This window comes from Manihot esculenta, chromosome 16 (assembly GCF_001659605.2).
Source record: "Manihot esculenta cultivar AM560-2 chromosome 16, M.esculenta_v8, whole genome shotgun sequence".
Lineage (NCBI taxonomy): Eukaryota > Viridiplantae > Streptophyta > Magnoliopsida > Malpighiales > Euphorbiaceae > Manihot > Manihot esculenta.
The window spans coordinates 21,506,402-21,527,243 of record NC_035176.2 but is presented as its reverse complement, the minus strand read 5'-3'; the positions used below and the strand labels follow the sequence as shown (position 1 = coordinate 21,527,243).

At 33.0% G+C, this 20,842-nt stretch overlaps 1 protein-coding gene across 2 annotated transcripts; it reads left to right on the top strand.

Annotated features, from left to right (window-relative positions):
- The first annotated feature begins 5,385 nt into the window (after positions 1–5,385).
- LOC110603697 (uncharacterized protein At4g19900) lies at positions 5,386–18,954 on the top strand. Of its 2 annotated transcripts, XM_043951816.1 has the most exons (5): positions 5,387–7,062; positions 7,136–7,285; positions 7,968–8,102; positions 10,904–11,098; positions 18,437–18,954. In XM_043951816.1, exons 1-5 carry the CDS (start codon positions 5,537–5,539, stop codon positions 18,621–18,623), a joined length of 2,193 nt encoding a protein of 730 aa, XP_043807751.1. In that variant the 5' UTR covers positions 5,387–5,536; the 3' UTR covers positions 18,624–18,954. The 2 variants fall into 2 exon arrangements, with proteins under 2 accessions (XP_043807752.1, XP_043807751.1); XM_043951817.1 differs by lacking the exon at positions 7,968–8,102 and having other exon boundaries at positions 5,386–7,062.
- The last annotated feature ends 1,888 nt before the right edge of the window (positions 18,955–20,842 follow it).

Below are 20,842 nucleotides of genomic sequence, written 5' to 3'. Positions count from 1 at the left end.
CTCAAACCCTGGTCCGGAAAAATTTTTTTTCTAAATAAGAGTGAAACGTGACTCTACCACGCTTTAGAAACGCAGTAGAAAGCATTATTCTTCATTTACCGTGCTCTTAAAGCACGATAAATGAAGAAAATATTTTTTATTTCTGCACCTAGTAGAGACAAGACCCGTTAGCAGGAGGCAAGCACACCTCCTGCTATGGGATAGCTTTACCACGCTTTTAGAGAAGCTGTCCTCTCAGTAGGCGTATTAGCCTCCTGTTGAGGGAGGGAGTTAATATCGTGCTTTAAAAGCGCGGTATTAACTCCCTCCAATTCCCCATCACTCTTCCCTACCCCGTCCCTCCTCTTCCTTTTTCCCTTCCCTTCCCTTCTTCCCTTATAAATACCCCACTCCCCTTCCCTCTTCTCCCTTCCCAAATCTCTCAATACTCTACTCTCTCAAAATTTTCTTAAAATTTATTCAACACTCCCTTTCTCTTTCTCAATTTTCTCTTTACTCTCCCAAATTTCTTATCTATTCTCTAAAATTATTTCAACACTCTCTCATATTTCTTTTATCTCATTGAAGAACCTGTTGGTGAAGTTTGATTTTTCAACAAAATAGGTATGTTTTTTATAAATTTTCTTTCTGATGAAATAATATAATTGAAAATATATTAATAAAAATTATTTATTTTTTATAATTTTATCTATTTAATCAGATGAAATAATCTCTTAATGGACGTGTGAAGTTTGTAATCGTCTTTCATACAAGTGAGTCATTAGAAAAGATTTATAAAAATATGTTATGTTATGTTGTTATTTGCAATTAATTAGTAAGATATTTATGTTTTTGGATAAATTGTAGTTTGTATGTAAATTAGTAGTAAAATTTAAATTTTAGATTTATAGGTGAAAAAATTTATGGTTGTGTTTATTTAAAATATAAAAAATATTATAAAAATTTATAAAATATTTTTATTATTTATAATAATGTGATAAATAATATAAAAATATAAAAAAATATGGTGTTGGGAAAAAATTTATAAAAATAAAATTATTATAGAAGAAGAAAAAATTTATAAATAAATTTCTTAAATTTATATATATATTGTTGGGAAGATTTTGTCCAGAAATAAATTAAAAAAAGAATGAGAAATTTAATTTTATATTAAAATTTATTTATTAAAAAATATAATATATTATTAATTATTATAATAAATTTTTATTATTTATAATTATATTGAAAATGTAGTAATTTAAAAAAAATTAGTATATATGGTGTTGAAAAAAAAGTTATAGGAGTAAAAATATTATAAAAGTAGAAAAAATTTATAAATAGATTTCTTAAATTTTTTTATATACGTGGTTGGGAAGATTTTGTGTAGGAATGAATTTAAAAAAATAAGAAATTTAATCTTATATTATAATTTATTTTATTAAAAAAAATAACATATTATTAATTGTTATAATAAATTTTTATTATTTATAATTATGTTGAAAATGTAGTAATTTAAAAATTTTAGTATATATGGCATTGGAAAATTTTTTTTATAAATTTATAACTTATTTGTTCATATTTTATTTTATAGATATAATGAGCAGACAAAATTACTATGATTACACGAGTTTACACTCTTATACACTCTTATACCCTCATTTTGTTTACGGTGCTATCATAATTTAATTACAGTATTGGTTGAGAGATGTCGTCCAGAAACGCATACATTTATGATGTTTCGGGCCTACCTATAGATGGAGATACTATTACCGGTAACTCTATTATAAATTGGATGATGCATTGTCAAGATCTTTTAGGTCTTATACATCCCGCTAATATAATGCGTGGTAGCTCTTTGCCATTAAGTTGGTAAGTAAAAAATTTTAATGAGCTACCAGATGATGCTAATGAAAAAGTGGTCTAGAGATATACTCGTCTTATATTTTGCAAATCATTGGAGGTTCTCTTTTCACTGATAGAAATCCTAGTAGAGTTAACCTATTGTTTTTGCTCTTATTGCTAATTTACATAGAGCCAGCATATATTGTTGGAATTCAGCTTGCTTGCTTGGTTGTATAGAGAACTTTGTTGGGCCACTGATCCAAGAGTGTCTTAATTTGCCCTACATATTTTCCAAATATGGGCATGAGACCGATTTACTTCAATAGTACCATCTATAAATATACGAGATCCGCATAATAATTAGGGGTGAGCATTCGGTCGGTTCGGTTCAAAACCGAACCGAACCGAATAAACCGAAAACCGAAATTTGAGTGTTTATGAAAACCGAACCGAACCGATTTTGGTCAGAAACCGAATCGAACCGAACCGGTCTGATTCGGTTCGGTTCGGTTTGATCGGTTTCGATTTTTAATAATTTTTTTATTTTTTACACTTTATTTTTAATATTTTAAAATTTAATTAAAATATTTTAATTTTAATATGATTTAATTTCTATATATTATTGAAAAAACATATTATTATTACTAATCGGTTCGGTTCGGTTTTTTCGGTTTTTTTTTATCAAAACCGAACCGAACCGAAATAACCAAAATTTTTGAAATTGAAAACCGAACCGAACCGAAATATATAAAAAATCGAACCAAATTTTCAAATCGGTTCGGTTCGGTCGATTTTTTCGGTTTGAACCGAATACTGCTCACCCCTAATAATAATGCCCCACTTGGAAGTTGGTTAGTATTTTATGCTTATTATGACATTATTATGTTTTGCATATGACGCATTCACATTAAATTCTTAAGTTTTTTTTTTATAATAATTTCAGGTGGAGTAATGCACGACGTATTACTCAAGTCATAATACATGTCTTGACAGAATTTGACAGCATGGGCAATCCAAAGGTATTATATAAAATATTTTATATACTTTGATTTGTATGATATTTCTTATATTATTATAATAGATCTATTCTTTTCAGATGGTATGGGAGATATATTCCGATGAACTCCTTGCATCATTACCATTGTATTTGTATCCAAGGACGTGATATTTAGAGAGCAACGATTTCCTTAATCTGCTTCCATGGGGTAGAATGGTATCAACAAGATAGGGTGTTGCATCAATCCGGCATGCAACAACTAATACCAAATCCACCATACTAACAACTAATTTTCACAATGCATCTCTACTATCATTTGATAGTAGTTGGATTACAGTTCATGTGTGTTGGATTGCCATATGGAAAGATAGATGGCAGAGGTTGGTTGAAGCATCACCATTAGATGGGCAACTTCATTATCATTCAAGTACTTGGAATGGTATAGAAGAGTTTCTCTGGATATTGCATTGTGATGCAGCTATTGACACAATGATAATATTTTATTATTCAATATATTTTCATATGTTTATATTTATTTAAAATATTATTGTTTAATTATATAATGCCAGCAGGATGACGATATCGAGAATATTCATTTGATAAATCGACAGTTTTCTAATTCGAGTACAGATCTTATTGAAAGAAAGACAACAACCATATTCTATGCCATGTAGAAAGAGAAACGAATAACTGAGATACATCCATTACAGTCTGCTCCTCGAGCACAACCTATGCTAGATGACCTTGACGAGCCTATTGACCCGCCGAGGAGACCTAAGCGTAGACGTAGCTCACGCCAAGAAGCTGATGTTGATGCACATACCACTATCCCGACAAATGTCATAATTCCAGCACCCGTTTCATTTCATGCTTATCGATCATTTTGTGAGATTGGACAGTCATTAGCAGGACCTAGTGTTCAACAACATAGTGGATCAAAATATACTACCTGGACACATGGTACCACCTCATATAACCTTGACGCAGTGGTCCTTCTAACAAGTTGGTATTCAAAATCATCCATTTTAGATGCAGATCCTAGTAAAGGGTACTTTTGATACTTTTGCTCAATATTTCAGCTCCGTTAATGCATTTTCAGCTAGACATTATATTCTTTCATCTAGTCTAGGAGCACAACCATTCTCTGGCCATTTTGTACAATATACGTCAGGCCAACACTACTCTACTGTTGCATCTGATAATATTTTTTTACCATCACATTATACTATAACACAAGATTCGAAGTCAGTAGTCCCTGATCTTAATATTCACATGACCTCCACAAATATTGATTCTGCTGCTGCTGAAGGTGAGGGTACAAATAGTGATCACCGGCCATACAAAACTCGACATCCATATGAAAAAAGGGACGTTTATGTGGCACAGGAGGACATTTGTATCTTTCCTTATCATTATTTTTTGATTTTATCGTTTGTAAATATATTGTTTTTTTTTATTATATTCCATAATTTCTAAGTATTTACATATATTCTTTTATTTAATTTTTTATAATTTCTCCGCTTTATAAATATTTATAAATTAATTCCAATAGAAATATAAGAATAAATATAAAAGATATAATGATATATCGTAAATAAATTAAAATTTATAATAATATTAATATAATTTTTATAATTATACGTATGTAAAATTTAGTATATAATTAAATGAATTATATAAATTAATAAAATAAATTAATGTATATGATAAATATAATGTTATATTATAAATAAATTAAAATAATTAATATTAAAATATTTTTTATAACTATATTTATATAAATTTAATATATAATTAAATAAATTAAATTAATATAATAAAATATAATAATTAAATAAAAAAATTAAATTAATAATTTAAATTAAGAATGCGGTATAATATTGCATTTCAAATGTGCGGTTCACACTAAAGTGCATGTAGACTGTCCAACAATTTGCACAGACTATTATAAATGTTTTTACATTTAAAAAATGCACAGTGATATTTATAATTATTTTTTTTAAAATTAATTATTTAAAGTTTAATAAATAAAAATTAATAATTTTTACTATAATTTATAAATATAATAAATTCTATCATAAAGCGTAATAAAATTCAGTTTCATTTTATTCGAAAAAAACTTTTTATCATACTAGAATTTAAAAATTATAAAATTTAGTAAATTTTCATTTCATCTTAATTTAAGAAAAATTTTTTTCTTACTAAAATTTGATTTTTTTTTATCTGACTCAGTAAGAAGCTCTGTATTCGACTGTGTGCTAAAATTTCACTGAGAATGATAGTACAGTAAAATCATATTTTATTCTTATTCGGAAAAAACTTTTTATCAGACTAGGATTTAAAAATTATAAAACGTGATAAATTTTCATTTCATCTTAATTCAAGAAAAAGCACTAAAATTTGAATTTTTTTTTTATCTGAATCAATCAGCAAGAAGCCCTGTATTTAGACTGTGCCAAAATTTCACTGAGAGCGGCAGTCATATAATACAAATACTATTTACATATTACAAAAAAAAAAAATTTTTAGCCCCTTATTATATGGTTATGGAGCAAATATGGCCCTTTTATCCGCTTAAAAACCTTCCGTTTACGAAAGCTTCTTTTAACTCCTGCGTTTAACACCCGCATTACAGTTTCCGAGCTGAGAACGCGGAGGATTCATCAGCTGAACAAATTGTGGTGTTGTTAAACTTACTACACTTTTCTTTCTCTATCAATGCTCCGCTCTCTCCGCTCCCGTCGTCGCCCTCGTTATGGAGTACACGTGTGCGCCGTGATTTCCGCTCTCCTCCTCCTCCTCTCAGTGTCTCTCCTTCATACCCGCCTCTCTTCTTCTCACCACCAGGGCCGTTACCATCACCACCGCTACTACCCTCTCCACTCCCGAAATGGCTCTGATTCAGCCGACATTATTCATCAAAATACCCTTCTATCCGACTCCGACGACAACTCAAATGATGACGTAGTTGACAAGATCGACGAGCACGACACCTTCGAAGACCAAAACGACACCACTGGTTTCAGAATTGACGATGAGGAGTTATCAGGCGGCGACCTTGAAAATGGCCAAACCCAAATCAAAAGGAAGATTTCCACTTCTGGTTATTATATGGATCACATAACTGGATCGATTCGTAGAGCTCCGAATAAACGCTCGATTGACGATTGGGATGATTACAATTCTTTTAGTGTAGGATTCAACGTAGAAGATCAAAGCAAGGCTGCGTTTGGAAGTGACGATATTCCTATAGATGAGGAAGTGAGAAGAAAAGTGATCGAGGTTCGTGGGATTGAGGATGCCTTGTTGTTAAAGGTTGGGAAAAGATCTTCTCCATTAAGGGAAGGGTGGGGAGACTGGTTTGATAAAAAGAGCGATTTCTTGAGGAGGGATAGAATGTTCAAGTCGAATTTGGAGGTGTTGAATCCTATGAACAACCCTATTTTGCAGGACCCTGATGGGGTTGGGGTTACTGGGTTGACGAGAGGGGATAAAGCGGTGCAGAAGCTGTTGTTTAATGAGTTTAAGAAGACCCCGTTTCTGGTTAAGAAGCCCTTGAGGGTTTTGAGAATAAATCCTGAGGATAAAGTGGAAGAAAATGGCGGTGTGATCGGAATTAGGAAACCCGGTGATAATGGCGGAGATAAAGGTGGTGAGAGTGATTTCAAGAATGGGGGTGGGATTAAAATAGCAGAAAGGAGGATGTTTTTTGATAATGTGAGTACTGGATCACGTAATGAGAGAGTAAATGATGTTGTTGAGAATCTGATTTCTGGTGGAAATATGAATTTATTAAATGATGATAAAAGGAGTACTGTGATTCAGGGTTCCAGTTCAAATAACAGATCATCTGCTGAGAATATAAAAGAACCCAATGGGAATAGAAATTCAACTACAAATGATAATAGTAGTGATGAAAAACTTAGGCAAATGGAGAATAGAGAGCCTAAGTCACACAGGAAGTCTGAGGAGTCCAGTTACATATTTGCAGACGGGAAAAGATGGGGCTACTTTCCTGGATTGCTTCCTCATTTGTCTTTCTCAGATTTCATGGATTCTTTTTTCAGCATTGGGAAGTGTGACATGAGGGTGTTCATGGTGTGGAATTCCCCGCCTTGGATGTATACTGTTAGGCACCAGAGAGGGCTTGAGAGTCTGCTGTTGCACCACAGGGAAGCTTGTGTTGTAGTGCTATCAGAGACAATTGAGCTGGATTTTTTTGCAGGAAGCTTTGTGAAAGATGGGTAAGAGCTCAAGTTGGGACTTTGTGGTAGACTCTATTTTTAATTAGTGATCTAATCCAAATTCTTTGTGTAGTTACAAAGTTGCTGTTGCCATGCCAAATCTTGATGAATTGCTAAAGGATACACCAACTCATGTATTTGCTGATGTTTGGCATGAGTGGAAAGGGACAAAGTTCTATCCCACACACTACAGTGAGCTTGTCCGGCTTGCTGCCCTCTACAAGTAGGTTTGCTTCATTCACATGTTATGGATTATTTGAAGCACCATTGTAATTAGCTGGTTTTAGTTTCTATGGTCGATTAATTTCTAGTATTAAGTAGAGCTGCATTTTTTTTTTAATTTAAAAATAAATAATTATTTTTGCATGACACTTTGGAACATTAATATGCTGCATATTTTTGTTAAATTCAGCTTAAACTATGAGTTTAAATCATTACGCATTCCCCCCCCCCCCCCCCCCCCCCTCCCTAAATTTTCATGATCACTACAACTACAGCTACAACTATTAAAATTAGGCCACCATACTCCTGTGCTACAACACCATGACCGTGATTTAACATTTTGCTCAAGGTTTTAATGTTTTCAGTTTGACTAAGATTAAGTCCCCTGTACATGGAAAGAAATGTCTTTTTCCATATGTGTGTTTTTTCCCCCAAATTTATCTGTAATGGATTCAAGTGCTTTCTCCCTTGGCTATAAAGGAGGCCTAGAGACATCAAATGAAGGGAGGCGCAATAAGACATGGAATAATAACTAAAATTGTTCCATTTTATCTTTCATCTAAAGCAAACCCTCTTGTTCTTCCATGTTATATTTTATCGATTAATTGTTCTTTCACCTTCTGCTTTATTATGCATAGTGTTTTGAATTTAGATATCTGTACTCTATTTGTTTGATTGTGCAGATATGGTGGTATCTATCTAGATTCTGACATTATAGTTCTAAATCCATTTCCTGCACTTAATAACACTGTTGGTCAGGAAAATCAGCTCATTGGAAGTTCTTTGAATGGGGCTGTGATGGCATTTAGAAAGAACAGGTACTTCTGGCATTTGTTTTCCTTGTAGAAAATCATGCTACTACTGGAAAAACCTTGACTTAGCCTAGTACTTAGCGTCGTTGGAATTTAGGCCTACTTAATTGTAGTGGTCTTAGTGGAGCTATTTTTGAAAACAAATGTGCTGACAAATTTCCCTCTCTTTTATGTCCTGTCACATTATCGTTTTTGTTGCAGAGGATGGGTGACTTTTAGCCCTCTCCTCTTAATCCGTCGGAAAGATGAGTGCATTTTCTAATCATGTATCCTAATTTGCTTAGAGGAGTGACAGGAAAGAGTAAACTTTACCAGTTTGACAGTGAGTTTTTCCACTTTTCTCCTTTTTTTTTTTTTCTGCAAAGCTAGTTTTACTGTCTTTTGGACTCCAAATAGAAGAAGGAAACCTATCATAAAAGAATGTTACATATGGCCTTTTTTTAAATTTTTGGGAACCTCCCATTTATTGGTTCTTTACGATGGAATACTACCTGGAAAATTTCATTTTACATTTAGGCTTCGTTAGTTTCACTGGAAAAGAAAACTTGTATGTGAAAAGTATTTTCCATGAAAATAACCTGTTTTTCCGTTATTTACTAGCAATGTTAAAAAAATAAAGAATGTTAATAAATTTATATATAAATCGTTTAGTTGTGTTGATAAAATTCTCAAAGTAAGAAAAATGACTTCTTCTTTGAAAAATTGAAAGTCATTTTCCTTATAAATGATTTAATTTTCCCATTGACGAAGAAAATATTTTCCATCGATCAATTTTACTGAGTGCCTCCAAACATTGGAAAATATGAAAATACTTTTTTGAAAATATTTTCCATTAAACAAATAGAGCCTCTGTTATCATTGTCTTTTCCTTTTTGAAATGGTTGGATAACTTGGATTGGGAGAGAGGAGTTGGGATCAACCCTTCCTCTCCTTCCTGCTTTACACACAAACGCACACAAACGCACATATATAGATTTATCATGTTATAATATGGTGTGATGTTTATAGTGCTTAATTATAATTACACTATAGTCATGTAGGTTTTTTTTTTCCTTTTAGTAATTCACATCAAACGCTTAGAAAATTTTAATTCTAACTCTTATATTAATATTTTATGTTATTTGATATTATCATCACAAAGAACCAAATTTAATTTGCTATTGTTATTTTTTAAAAAATTTATTTACAACATTACAAATTCTAATAGCATAAAATATTTTTAAGCAAAAAATGATTAAAATATATATGTTACCAATAGTTGAAATAAAAAAAAGGCTTTTCCCATTGTAATTCAATTTTAATTTAATAAATAACCTAATGTATCAATGAAATACAAAAAGCTAATGAAATTCATTCATACTCTATTCTTAATAGAACTTTTAACGTGAAACTTTATAACTACATGATAAATTTCTTTTGTTACAAGATAAATAATTACTGTAAAGTGTAATATAGTATAGGATATATATCATATAAGTTCAACCACTGATGCCATTATATTTTTAGTTTATGTTACATTTGCTCATTATTGATCATAATGCTAATGCTATTAACTTAATAACTTTTATAATTGCTTCATATATAATCTTAGTTATATTTGAGAATTTTACATTTTAAATGTGCAATTTCATTTTGATACTTTTCAATAAAATATTTTTAATCATGTGCATAGAAAGAAATGAAATGAAAAGAAACTGATAGATTTAACAAAATCTATAATATTTTAGAAAAATATAAAAATTGATGTATATGTCGGTGTATATATGTAAATAGCTGGTAATAACCTAAAATTTTTTAAAAATCCTGTATTAATTCATGCATTGCTAAAACTATTTAAAAAGCAATATAATATATGGCTACAAAATAAAAAAAATATTTTAAGATCAAATAAATTCTAAACCAATACTTGCATTGTTAATACTTTCTCTGTTCATTTTTATCTATCACTTTCTAGAAGTTGTTTCATCCAATATTATCTGTCCTTTTGAGAAAATTAAGGAGTAACTAATTATTTTCAATTTTACTCTTATTTCTACTAAACAAAATTACTATTTCTATAATTTACTAAAATATATTTGATCATTTCACTTTCTATCTCTCTTAATTGTCATACTTTTCTAGTAATTGATTAAATGAATGCAGAAAGAATTGTTGATATTGGAATTATTAGGAGAGACAAAGTAATTTGATAAAATAAAGGAGCATTTTATTACAATTTAGGTGATTTAGTTGCTTCCCTTAACCATCATGCAAAAACCTTAAACAATAGTTAAAAATGGCCAGAGAGTATTATTTATAAAATATCTAATTAGGTGCATTGCTAATAATAGTACAAGAGAATAGTTTTAACCCTGATGTCACTATAAATGTATATATAAATAGTAAAAACAAAGAGGATGTGCCAAAACACAGTACACTTTAATTTTTAATTAGGACTAATAAACTAAACATATAAAAAAAATTTTCAAGTACAAACTAACTTTAATTAAGAGTATATCATAGTCATGTTAATTTAATATTTATGACAGTAGAAGAGTAAATTTAATTGGATATTGTAAAATTATTTTTATATTATATATGAAAAATTATTAAAAAATTATATATAGGAAAGTTATGAATATGTACGAGGACAACAATGTGCAATGTACGTTGAGAGCAACTAGTATATAAATATATGTTCTAGTAATTCTTGGTTCTTGATTCAATTAGAAACATGGTGGTAGAATCCCAAAGGAATTCATATTCATTTTCATTTACTGATTTCCTCTCTTCTGGATTTAAGGTTTGCTTATTTTTATTTCTTGCAGTCTTTTCATAATGGAATGCTTGAAGGAGTTTTATACTACATATGATGATACCCAATTGAGATGGAATGGGGCTGACCTCTTGACGAGAGTTGCAAGAAGATTTTTGAATAGAAAAGATAAATCTTCAACACAGCTGGAGTTGACAGTGCAGCCCTCGTATATCTTCTTCCCTATTGGTTCACAAGACATTGCAAGGTACTATCAAAGCTTCTTTTCACTTATTTGCACATGTATGTTTGAATTATACAATATGTAGAGTTCACATACAGAGTACAGAATCAACTCTTTTGTCTATCGTGCATGTAGAAACCACTAAAGTTTGTCTGCATTGTGATTTCTGAATTTGATATATAATGATTTATCGGGAGTCATGGGGATGTATATTGGAAACTCTAGGTTTCCATTTAACATTTCATGAATTTATAGTGTATACTTTAAACTTCAATGGAGAATAATTGAAGCAACTAAGAAAAACTTAGGAATAACACATCCATCATGGTGAAATGACTTGCACATCCTTGCAGCAAACTTTGCATAATACAATGGGCATGTAGAATGTAGTCTTTGTTGGTTTTGGCAATCTGACCTGTTGTTGCAAACTTGCGATAATCAGTTCATTAAACGATGCATGAATATTCCAAAATGTATCCGCTTTTCCCCTTAAGTTCCTGCTTTTAACAGATTATGGCTGTATTTATGGGAATGGGAAAAAGATGATAACTAAAAAAATCGAGTCATTTATTTGTTGTAGAACTTTAGAGATTATTATTCCTCTCGCATGGAAATAAGATTTTCTTAGCTAAATGAAGTAACTAACTGTTGGCATAGGGCAAATCTCCAACCCTTGATTCTAGTTTGAGCTATTGTATTTCAAAGTCCTTATTTTGGAAAAAATAAATGGTTTATGGTCAGAATTATGAAGTAAAGAAAGTTAGGACAAGAAATCAATGAAATAGAGAAGAAATGCAGTAAATTCTCAGAACTTTTTGAGCTTTTGGCAGCTACAGTCAGTAATTGCAAGCTTAGCTAGCGACATACCTGTAGTAGGAGTAATTCCTTGGAAAAGCTCACTTCTCTTTGTCTTTGAGCTCTCATTCCTCAATCCACAGTTTCATTCCCTTAACTGAATGAAAGTCACCGCTTAGTCAAACTTCCTAGTGCAATATTACTACAAATATGTCGGTACAAACCAGATCCAAACACAAAAACCTAGCAATCAATTTCAATGCCCAAAATCGGCAAAAGACAAAATAAAATAAAGGCAACGGCCCCCAGGATGACAACCCCGTGCAGAGAACATTTCTGCCCACAATTTCTCAGAAAGAAAAATTTGCCCTTCTATTATCTCACAGCTTTATTTATATTTGTCTGCAGCTATAGAAATTTAGCCTACTGGCCATTCATTCCTAAAGGCCTTCTCATCGCCTAACAACTTGTAAGCTTCTCTTTTGAATGTTCTGGAATAAACTTGGAATCTTTTTATCTCTGGAAATTCTTTTGGCTGCCTAACATCTATCTTCGGCAAGGACGGCCTTATCTCGAGGCTGAAATTTAGAAATTGCCCAAAAAAATCAGCTTCATAAATCCAAGTAGTATTTTCAGCTAACTGACCATGCCATTTAACTAGAAATTGGAGCACCTTATTCCCTCTTGCAGAATTTGGCATGTCGCAGTAATAGCTCCCGTTTCATCTCAAAGAGACTCATCAATTGCCATATTAGTAGATATATTAGATTCCATCTATGATTATCAACAACATGTTTCAATTTTGATACATTAAATACTAGATGAATTCGTGTTGAAGGTGGAAGATCTAATTTATATGCCACTTCTCCAATGGGATTAAGAATTTTGAATGGTCCATAATAGTGAGCTGCCAATTTTTGATGGACTTGTTGAGCAATCAATGTTTGTCTATGAGGAGTAAGGTTAAGGAAGACAAATTCTCCTACTCGGAACTGAACCTTATGCCAATGTTTGTCTGCATTTTTATGCATCCGTTGCTGGACACAAGTGAGATGATACTGGAATTGGTGTATGCTTTCATCCCTGTTAGCCAAACTTTGAGCAACAGCTTCAGCCCTAGTTTCTCCAGACAAAAATTGAAGCGTAGAAGGAGGAGACCGCCCATAAATGATTTCAAATGGGGATATCCCTGCTGCACTGTGGAAGGATGTGTTGCACCAATATTCCACTCGACATAGCCATTTAGCTCAAGTCTTTAGTTGTTGTGAACAAAAACAGTGGAGATAAGTTTCAAGACTCTTTGATTGAGCACTTCTTTCTGACCATACATTTGAGAATGGTAGGATGCAATGAATTTGAGAAGAGTGCCTTGCAAACAAAAAGTCTTACCCAAAAGCTACTTAAAAATAAGGAATTCCTATCACTCACCACTATCTTAGGGACCTCAGGAAACCATACCACCTCTTAAATAAATATATCATTGAATGTGCTGTAAAGGGGTGTTTGAGAGGCGTAAAGTGGACATATCTAGATAGTCTATCATCAACAACAAAGATACAATCGACTTCCAAAGACTTGGGAAGGCCTGTGATAAAATTCATAGCAATATATTTCTATATCTATTGCAGAATAGGAAGTGGCTGAAGTAAACCGACATGAGTTTTGAGTTTCATATAGAAGAAGAATGTATATATATAAAGAGGGGAAGGTGTGAAAGGAATAATTGTTTTGGAGGGAAAAGTTTAAGACAGTAATGAGTAGTTTTAGCTGTTGGGATTGGGAGAAGTTATTTGAGGAGGGAATTTGTATGAAAGGGGGTGAGAAGACTCTATACAACTCATTATGAATTCTAGAAAGATCAATATCAATTCTCTCCTTAATTTATCTCTATTCTCTATTCTCTTCTCTCCAAATTGTCTTTCTCTCTCTTATCTCTTCTAATTCTCTTTTATCTTCTATCTCTATTCTCTTCTACTTCCTATCTCTCTATCTCACTCTTTTTGTGATGGTTCTACCTAACATAATGTTTCTCCAACATAGGATCTTCCCAATACAAATCTTGATTCCAATATTGTAATTGCAAAAGCTTTGTGTCACGTATTCCAGAAGGAATAAGAAGGTTGTGTAGGTGGCATTCTTAGGGGGGAAATGAGTTGGAGTAAGTCAAAAAGTTGTTGGAGCAGTTATGCTCAGATTTGGGTATAAAAGGGGAACAACTGTATTGAGACAGGCATTGAAGAATGAACAACATAACTATTTTTTCCTTCTAAATTTCTCTCTCATCTCTCTCTTTGATTTCTTTCTCACCTAAATCTACTTTTTCTTCTCTTCTCATCTTAATTTCTATCATCGCATCTCCAAATCTGTGATAATTGGTATCAGAGCCAATTGCAAGGGCCGTTGCATGATGATCCGATTGGTGTAGTGAATCAAGAGTCAAGGATGGTCCAAATGGAGGAAAGCATAAGGGCGTTGTAGGAGAGTGTGAAGAAGGACAAAGAAGAATTGGGGGGCGAAATTAAACAAAGTGCAGCGAAAATGAGAAACGTACTCTTGGAAGAGCTTTAGAGCATATTTGGAGTTGGAGGATAGGGAAAGGGCAAGAGAATCTTTGGGAGAATGGCGATGGAGATGGAGAGCTAGAGATAGTGGCCGGAATGCCTTCGGTAGTTCTCGGAGGCTAGGGAATCCTTTCCAACCCTAAAGGGGCACCTATTTTTCCAGCACGGGATTTCAGCAATGTTGGATTTGTGGTTGAAACTTTAGGTATACCCAAATTTATCCCAAAAATCAAATTGATTATATTTGAGGGAAAAGAGCCCAGGGTGTGGATTAGATGTATTAAATACTTGAAATTTATGGGGTGCCTAAGGAGCAAATGGTGAGAGTAGCTAATTTGTTCTTAATTGATAGAGCGGATGCTTGGTATTATAATTGGATTAAGGAGAGAAGGTGCATGAATGGGAGGATTTTGAAAGAGAATTGTGTTTAAGATTTGGAGAGGAAGGGCTTGAGGATATAGTGGAGGAGTTCATGAGGAATAGGCAAGAAGGGACTAAGGAAGAGTGAGAGTAATGCCCAACTTAAGGGAGAATTATTTCCTTTCTGTCTTCTTGGGGTTTGCGAGATGAGATTAGGCCTGTTGTAAGGATGCTGAAACCTTTACCTTTGCTCATGCTTTCCAAATTGCAAAATTCTAAGAGCAATTTCTCAATAACACCAAGAAAACACCTCACTATCATAAGACCTTTCAGCCAAAACCCAATTCCCTGACCCAATACTTTCCTTATAACCCAAAACCCTCAAATACAGAGTTGAATTCGAATTTGAATAAACCAGTTGCAATGCAGAAATGCACTCCTGCAACCAGTTAGTCCTTTGTCAACCAAAACAATTCTAAAACCAACACAAACCCTACCAGCAACAATTCCACTCTCCTCAAACAACCCAGACCCTATTTCAAATGTGGTGAAAAATATTTTTCAAGCCACCAATGTAAGCCCAAATCCTTGTTGACAATGCAAACTAGGGAGAAGGAAGGAGCAGTGAGTGTATTAAAAATAGAGGAGGGAGAGGAAGAATGGCATATTGTATTAACAGAATAAGAGTTGCAAGGGGAAACAACCTTATCTATCCATGCAATGGATGGCAGTAATGGGGCATAATCGATAAGAGTAATTGGGCAGCACAAGAATAGACAACTCATCATTTTGGTGGACAGAGGGAGCATTCACAGTTTTATTGATAAAGATGTGATTGAGGAATTAAAGATTCCTATGGTGGAAACACCTAAAATTTCGGTGACTGGCTGATGGGAGAATAGTAAGAAGCCCATGGTAAGAACACTTGCAGCACTTGCATATGGTATTTGAATTATTAAGGAAGAAGAAGTTGCTTGCTAAGCTAAGCAAATGTGCCTTTGGAAAGGCTACAATATATTACTTGGGATACATTATCTCTGCTGGAGGTGTGGCAACAGATCTAGCAAAAGTGGAAACAATGGTATCATGGCCAGAACCTAAGTCAATCAACTTGTTGAGGAGTTTCCTAGGATTGACTGGATACTATCGGAAGTTTGTGAAAGATTATGAAATTATCAGCAAGCCACTTATTGTCCTGCTAAAAAAAGATGCATTCCACTGGTCTACTTCAGTTCAATAAGCATTTTTGCAGCTGAGAGCAACAATGCTCCAATCACCAGTGTTGATAATTCTAGATTTCACTTGGCCGTTAACTGTTGAGACTGATGCAAGTGGCAGTGGCATGGAAGCAGTCTTCCAGCGGAATGACCATCCTATAGCCTATACTTCCAAGGCTTTTGGTCCCAGAAGTAAAGCATTATTAGTTTATGAGAGGGAGCTATTGGCAATCACATTTGCAGTCTCCAAATGGAGACAATATTTGGAGCAAGGAACATTCTTCATTAAAACATATCATGAAAGTATTAAACATCTACTGGAGTAGAAATTGCATACCAATCTGCAATTGAAAGGAGTGTTTAATACTAGGATTGCAGTACAAAATTCTGTATAGAAAGAGAGTGGATAACAAGGTAGTAGATGCTTTGTCTCAACGGCCTATTAGTGAAGATGTCTTACTATCAACAGATAATTCCATCCAGTGTACATGGATGCAACATATTATTAAAAGCTATGAAGGAGATGCTCAAGTCCTTAATCTTATCACTCATCTTTCAATAGATGCTAAGGCTCACCAAGGGTACTCCTACAGGGATGGGTTATTGTTTTTTAAAGACAAGATTGTTGTGGGTAGTTATGGATCATTAAGGAAGCAATTGCTGGAATTGTATCATAACTCTCAGCTAGGGGGTCACTCAGGCATTAATGCTACCTATGTAGGACTGAAAAGGCTTTTTTTTGGCAAAAAATGTTGCACGATGTTATGGAATGGGTGAGGAGCTATGACACTTGTGCTAGATGTAAAATAGAACACTGCTCTCCCCTTGGGTTGCTGTAGCCTTTGCCCTTGCCCTCTCAAGCTTGGTAGCAAGTCACCATGGACTTTATTGAGCAGCTTCCTTACTCTAATTGGAAGGACACAACTATGGTGGTAATTTGTCACTTCACCAAATATGCTCATTTTTTGTCCCTTAAACATCCTTTTATAGCTTCTACTGTAGCCCAACAGTTCCTTGACACTATTTTCAAGTTGTATGGAATGCCTTCTTCCATAGTGTCCGACAGAGATAAGTTGTTCACAAGTTTGTTTTGGAGGGAACTATTCAAGAGATTGGGAACTAAGCTCTCCTATGCTACTGCATACCATCTGCAATCTGATGGGCAGCTTGAGAGGTTGAACCAGTGTCTGGAAGGGTATTTGAGCTTTCTTGCCTATCATCAACCGCATTCTTGGGGCAAGTGGCTGGCTCTTGCAGAATACTGGTATAACACCAGTTATCATGAGGCACTCAGAATGACCCCATTTGAAGCTTTATATGGCTATAAACCTAGTTCTCTTGCCATACTGCCAGCAGAAGAAGGCATTGTGTGAGCCGTTCAAGAATTTTTGCAGGAAAGGCAACATATATCCCACTTGATTAGAGAAAATCTATTGCGAGCACAGAATCAAATGAATCAATATGCTGACAAGAGGATGTCTGAAGAGAGTTTCAGGTGGGTGATTTGGTGTACTTGAGGCTACAACCATATAGACAAAGCTCCTTGGCTCTAAGGAAGAATTTTAAACTAACTGTCAGATTTTATGGGCCTTGTAAAGTCCTTGAAAGAATTGGGGCTGTTGCCTATAAGCTTCAATTGTCTGCTACCTCTAGTATTCATCCTCTCTTTCATGTTTCTCTCTTAAAGAAGAAATTAGGAGATGATGCAGTTGCTGTCCACGAATTACCAGATTACTGTGAAGACAAGGTGGTGATTTTCCCTGAAGCAGTTCTTAAGAAGAGAGTCATTCTCAGGCAAGGGCAAAGAATATGTCAAGGATTGATTAAGTGGTCTAACTTGAACACAGAAGACGCAACATGGGAGGACAAGTCATTCATTTTCTACAACAGTAACTTTTAACTATATATTTTCAAAACAGTTTTTTTAAGAGTCTTGTGAGTTCCTTTTAGCATTTGGTGAACAACAGTTCTAGCATTTGGCAAGCACTCCAATAATATAACTGTTACTGTTTATTGTATGACTATTTAAGGGACGTGTGGGCAATAGAAAGGCTAACACCAGTTAAATTATTTCGTGCCATTTAATCTGGTTCTAACTAGATAGTCATCTGCTGTATGTTCTGCTATTTTAACTAATTAGTTGCTGAAATTGGGGAAAAGAAAAGATTTTTATTTGGGTAACTTCTTAAATGATATAATTTGCATCTCATATAGTTGTCAATTATTTTACAATTTGAGAACGGATCCTTGCTTCACTTCCACTCTTTCTTGCTAAGAGCAGATTGTGCATAGACAAAAGATGGTCTAATTTATGATCTTGAATGGCTGGTATCTTTTATATTTGCGTCTTCACTGTCAATTCTATACACCATCTGTGTTATTTTTGTATTTTTCATTATCTGTGACCCAAATATTTGAATCATGAACAGTTACTTTGCTAGACCAAAAGCGGAGACTGAAAAAGGTACACAAGATGCTTCTTTCAATAAGATTCTGAGGGAGTCCTTGACATTCCATTTCTGGAGCAGCTCAACGTCTGCTCTCATCCCTGAGCCAGGGAGCCTTGTGGCCCAGCTTCTTGATCATACCTGTATTCGTTGCTTTGACGTGTTGTAATTTTCTGATTTCACTTAACTCACCAATTCTGCAAAACCTTTATCAAGTGGGCGGAACTAGTGCAGCAACCTGCTGCAAGTGCCACAAAAAGAATTCATAATTTAGCTTTTATAAGATAATAGTTCAATGCTGGAAATATGAAGTATCAAATGTACAGTTTTTTTTTTTTATTTTTTATTTATTTTTTTTTATATGATGTTAACTAGTTGCTTAAGTGGCAAAAAGCCAAACTTTGATAGAAAATTGGGGTGTACTTGTACAGTGTTTGGTTTGATAAAGGATGGTCAGGTGTAACGTGCATCATTGGGAAAACTGTCAAATTTGTGTGTAACTGCCGCAATTTTTTTTTTTTGGTCGAAGTAAACTGCCTCACTTAAGGAAAATAAATTGTATTTATTCTGATTATTTTACTGATTTCAGTTGGATTCATAATGATTCAGGTGCCTTCTTTTGTATGTGGGCAGGTCTCTCTCTATCTCTCTTCTTTCCTTTTTTTTTATTAATAAACTTAATGAAATTCATTTAAGTTGGTCAAGAATCAAAGTGATCGGAGTGACGCCCCACTACCTAAAATCTTCCACTTAGATTAGTTGCCCCAGTTGACGTACGAGCAACGATGTCCGCGTATCGACGAACAAAACAAAATGAAACCTCACTAATCTTTGGGGACAAGAAAATTACGATCTAACAAACCAAGCGGCAAGAAATTTACAATTAACAAACGAAAAGAGGACAACGCGGCAGTAGAATTCTCAAGGAGCCAAAATGACCAATCAAAGACAAGCCCTTATCCTTGATCCAGTTCGATGCCTGTTGCAATACTGATAGAGATGAAATGGTGCGTTGAAGTCTCGAGTCTCCTTCCCTGCAGCAGTTTAGCGCCCACATGCAAGTTATTATACGAGCTCAGACCATTATGATCATCAATTAGAGTGGTTAGGTTGTTATGACTGTAACTGTAGCTGATGTGGGAAAAGCGAAGATTCTAATAGTTCCAGCTATAAGATTTTATCTTTGAAATGATTGTAAATTCATTCCGGAATTAATAAAGATTGAGAAGCTGCTGAGTTGGTTCTGTGATTCTTTCTTAAATTTTTACTTTTGATTTCAACATTTGGTATCAGAGAGCAGTTGTTTTCCAGACATCGCAGGTGTTGAGACTGATTAATGGGAATGGTGAAAGAAAATAGGACTTTTTAGGTTTTTGGTGTAAAAAAAAATATTTAGGAAAGGGATAGGAAAAAAGTATTTAACAAATAGGGTTCTCACTGGCATATTGGCAGTGAGACTGATTTGGTGCCTGTCTATAAACGCTAAATCGTGATTTTAATTTTAATTAAAAAAAATAAAAATAGTGTCTGTTAAATTTGTAATGCGCGGCATGCACTTTAATTTTTTTTTTTTTTTAATTTATAGTTTGCCTCGTGACGGGCTTTAATTAAAGCATGCTGGACGCGTGTCATATTAAAAAAAAATTTAAACAAAAGGTTGGTTTTAAGTTTTTTTTTTCTTTTAAATTATTTTATAATAATAATAATATTATTATTATTATTATATTATATTAAAGTGATAATATTTATAATATAAATTTTTATAATAAATAATATTTTATTTTTTATATATTATTATTGTAATATTGAAATTAAATAATATCAGATAAACAATTAATATTTTTCTATAGCACTACGGATTCTGTATCAACGTTATTGAAAAAAAAATAGTAATATAAATATTTAAAATTACTATGACTAAATATTATATATAATATATTTAGTTATAATTTTAATTAATTTTTAAAATTAAAATTAAAAATAAGCAATTCAAATATTAAATATATAATTCTATAGTTTTAATGTAAAAAAGAAAGCTAAGGATGGTAAGAGAAAAATATTTCAACTAATAAAAGATGTTATATTTAACTATTTATTAGTAAATATGTCATTAATATTATTTAATTTTATTATTATAAAATAATATATAAAAAATAAAAAATATTATTTATTATAAAAAATTATATTATAAATATTTTACCATGGAAGAGCGTAAAAAATAATTGATTAAAACATTCGAGTCATATTGAGAAGTTAAATGGCCTTGCGTTGCGATCAGACATGTACTGTATAAGAGAATTTTGTAAAGAATTTATTCAGCAAACTTGTAATTAACTTATTTAATTTCATATAATATATTATGAAAATAAAAAATATTGTTATTATAAA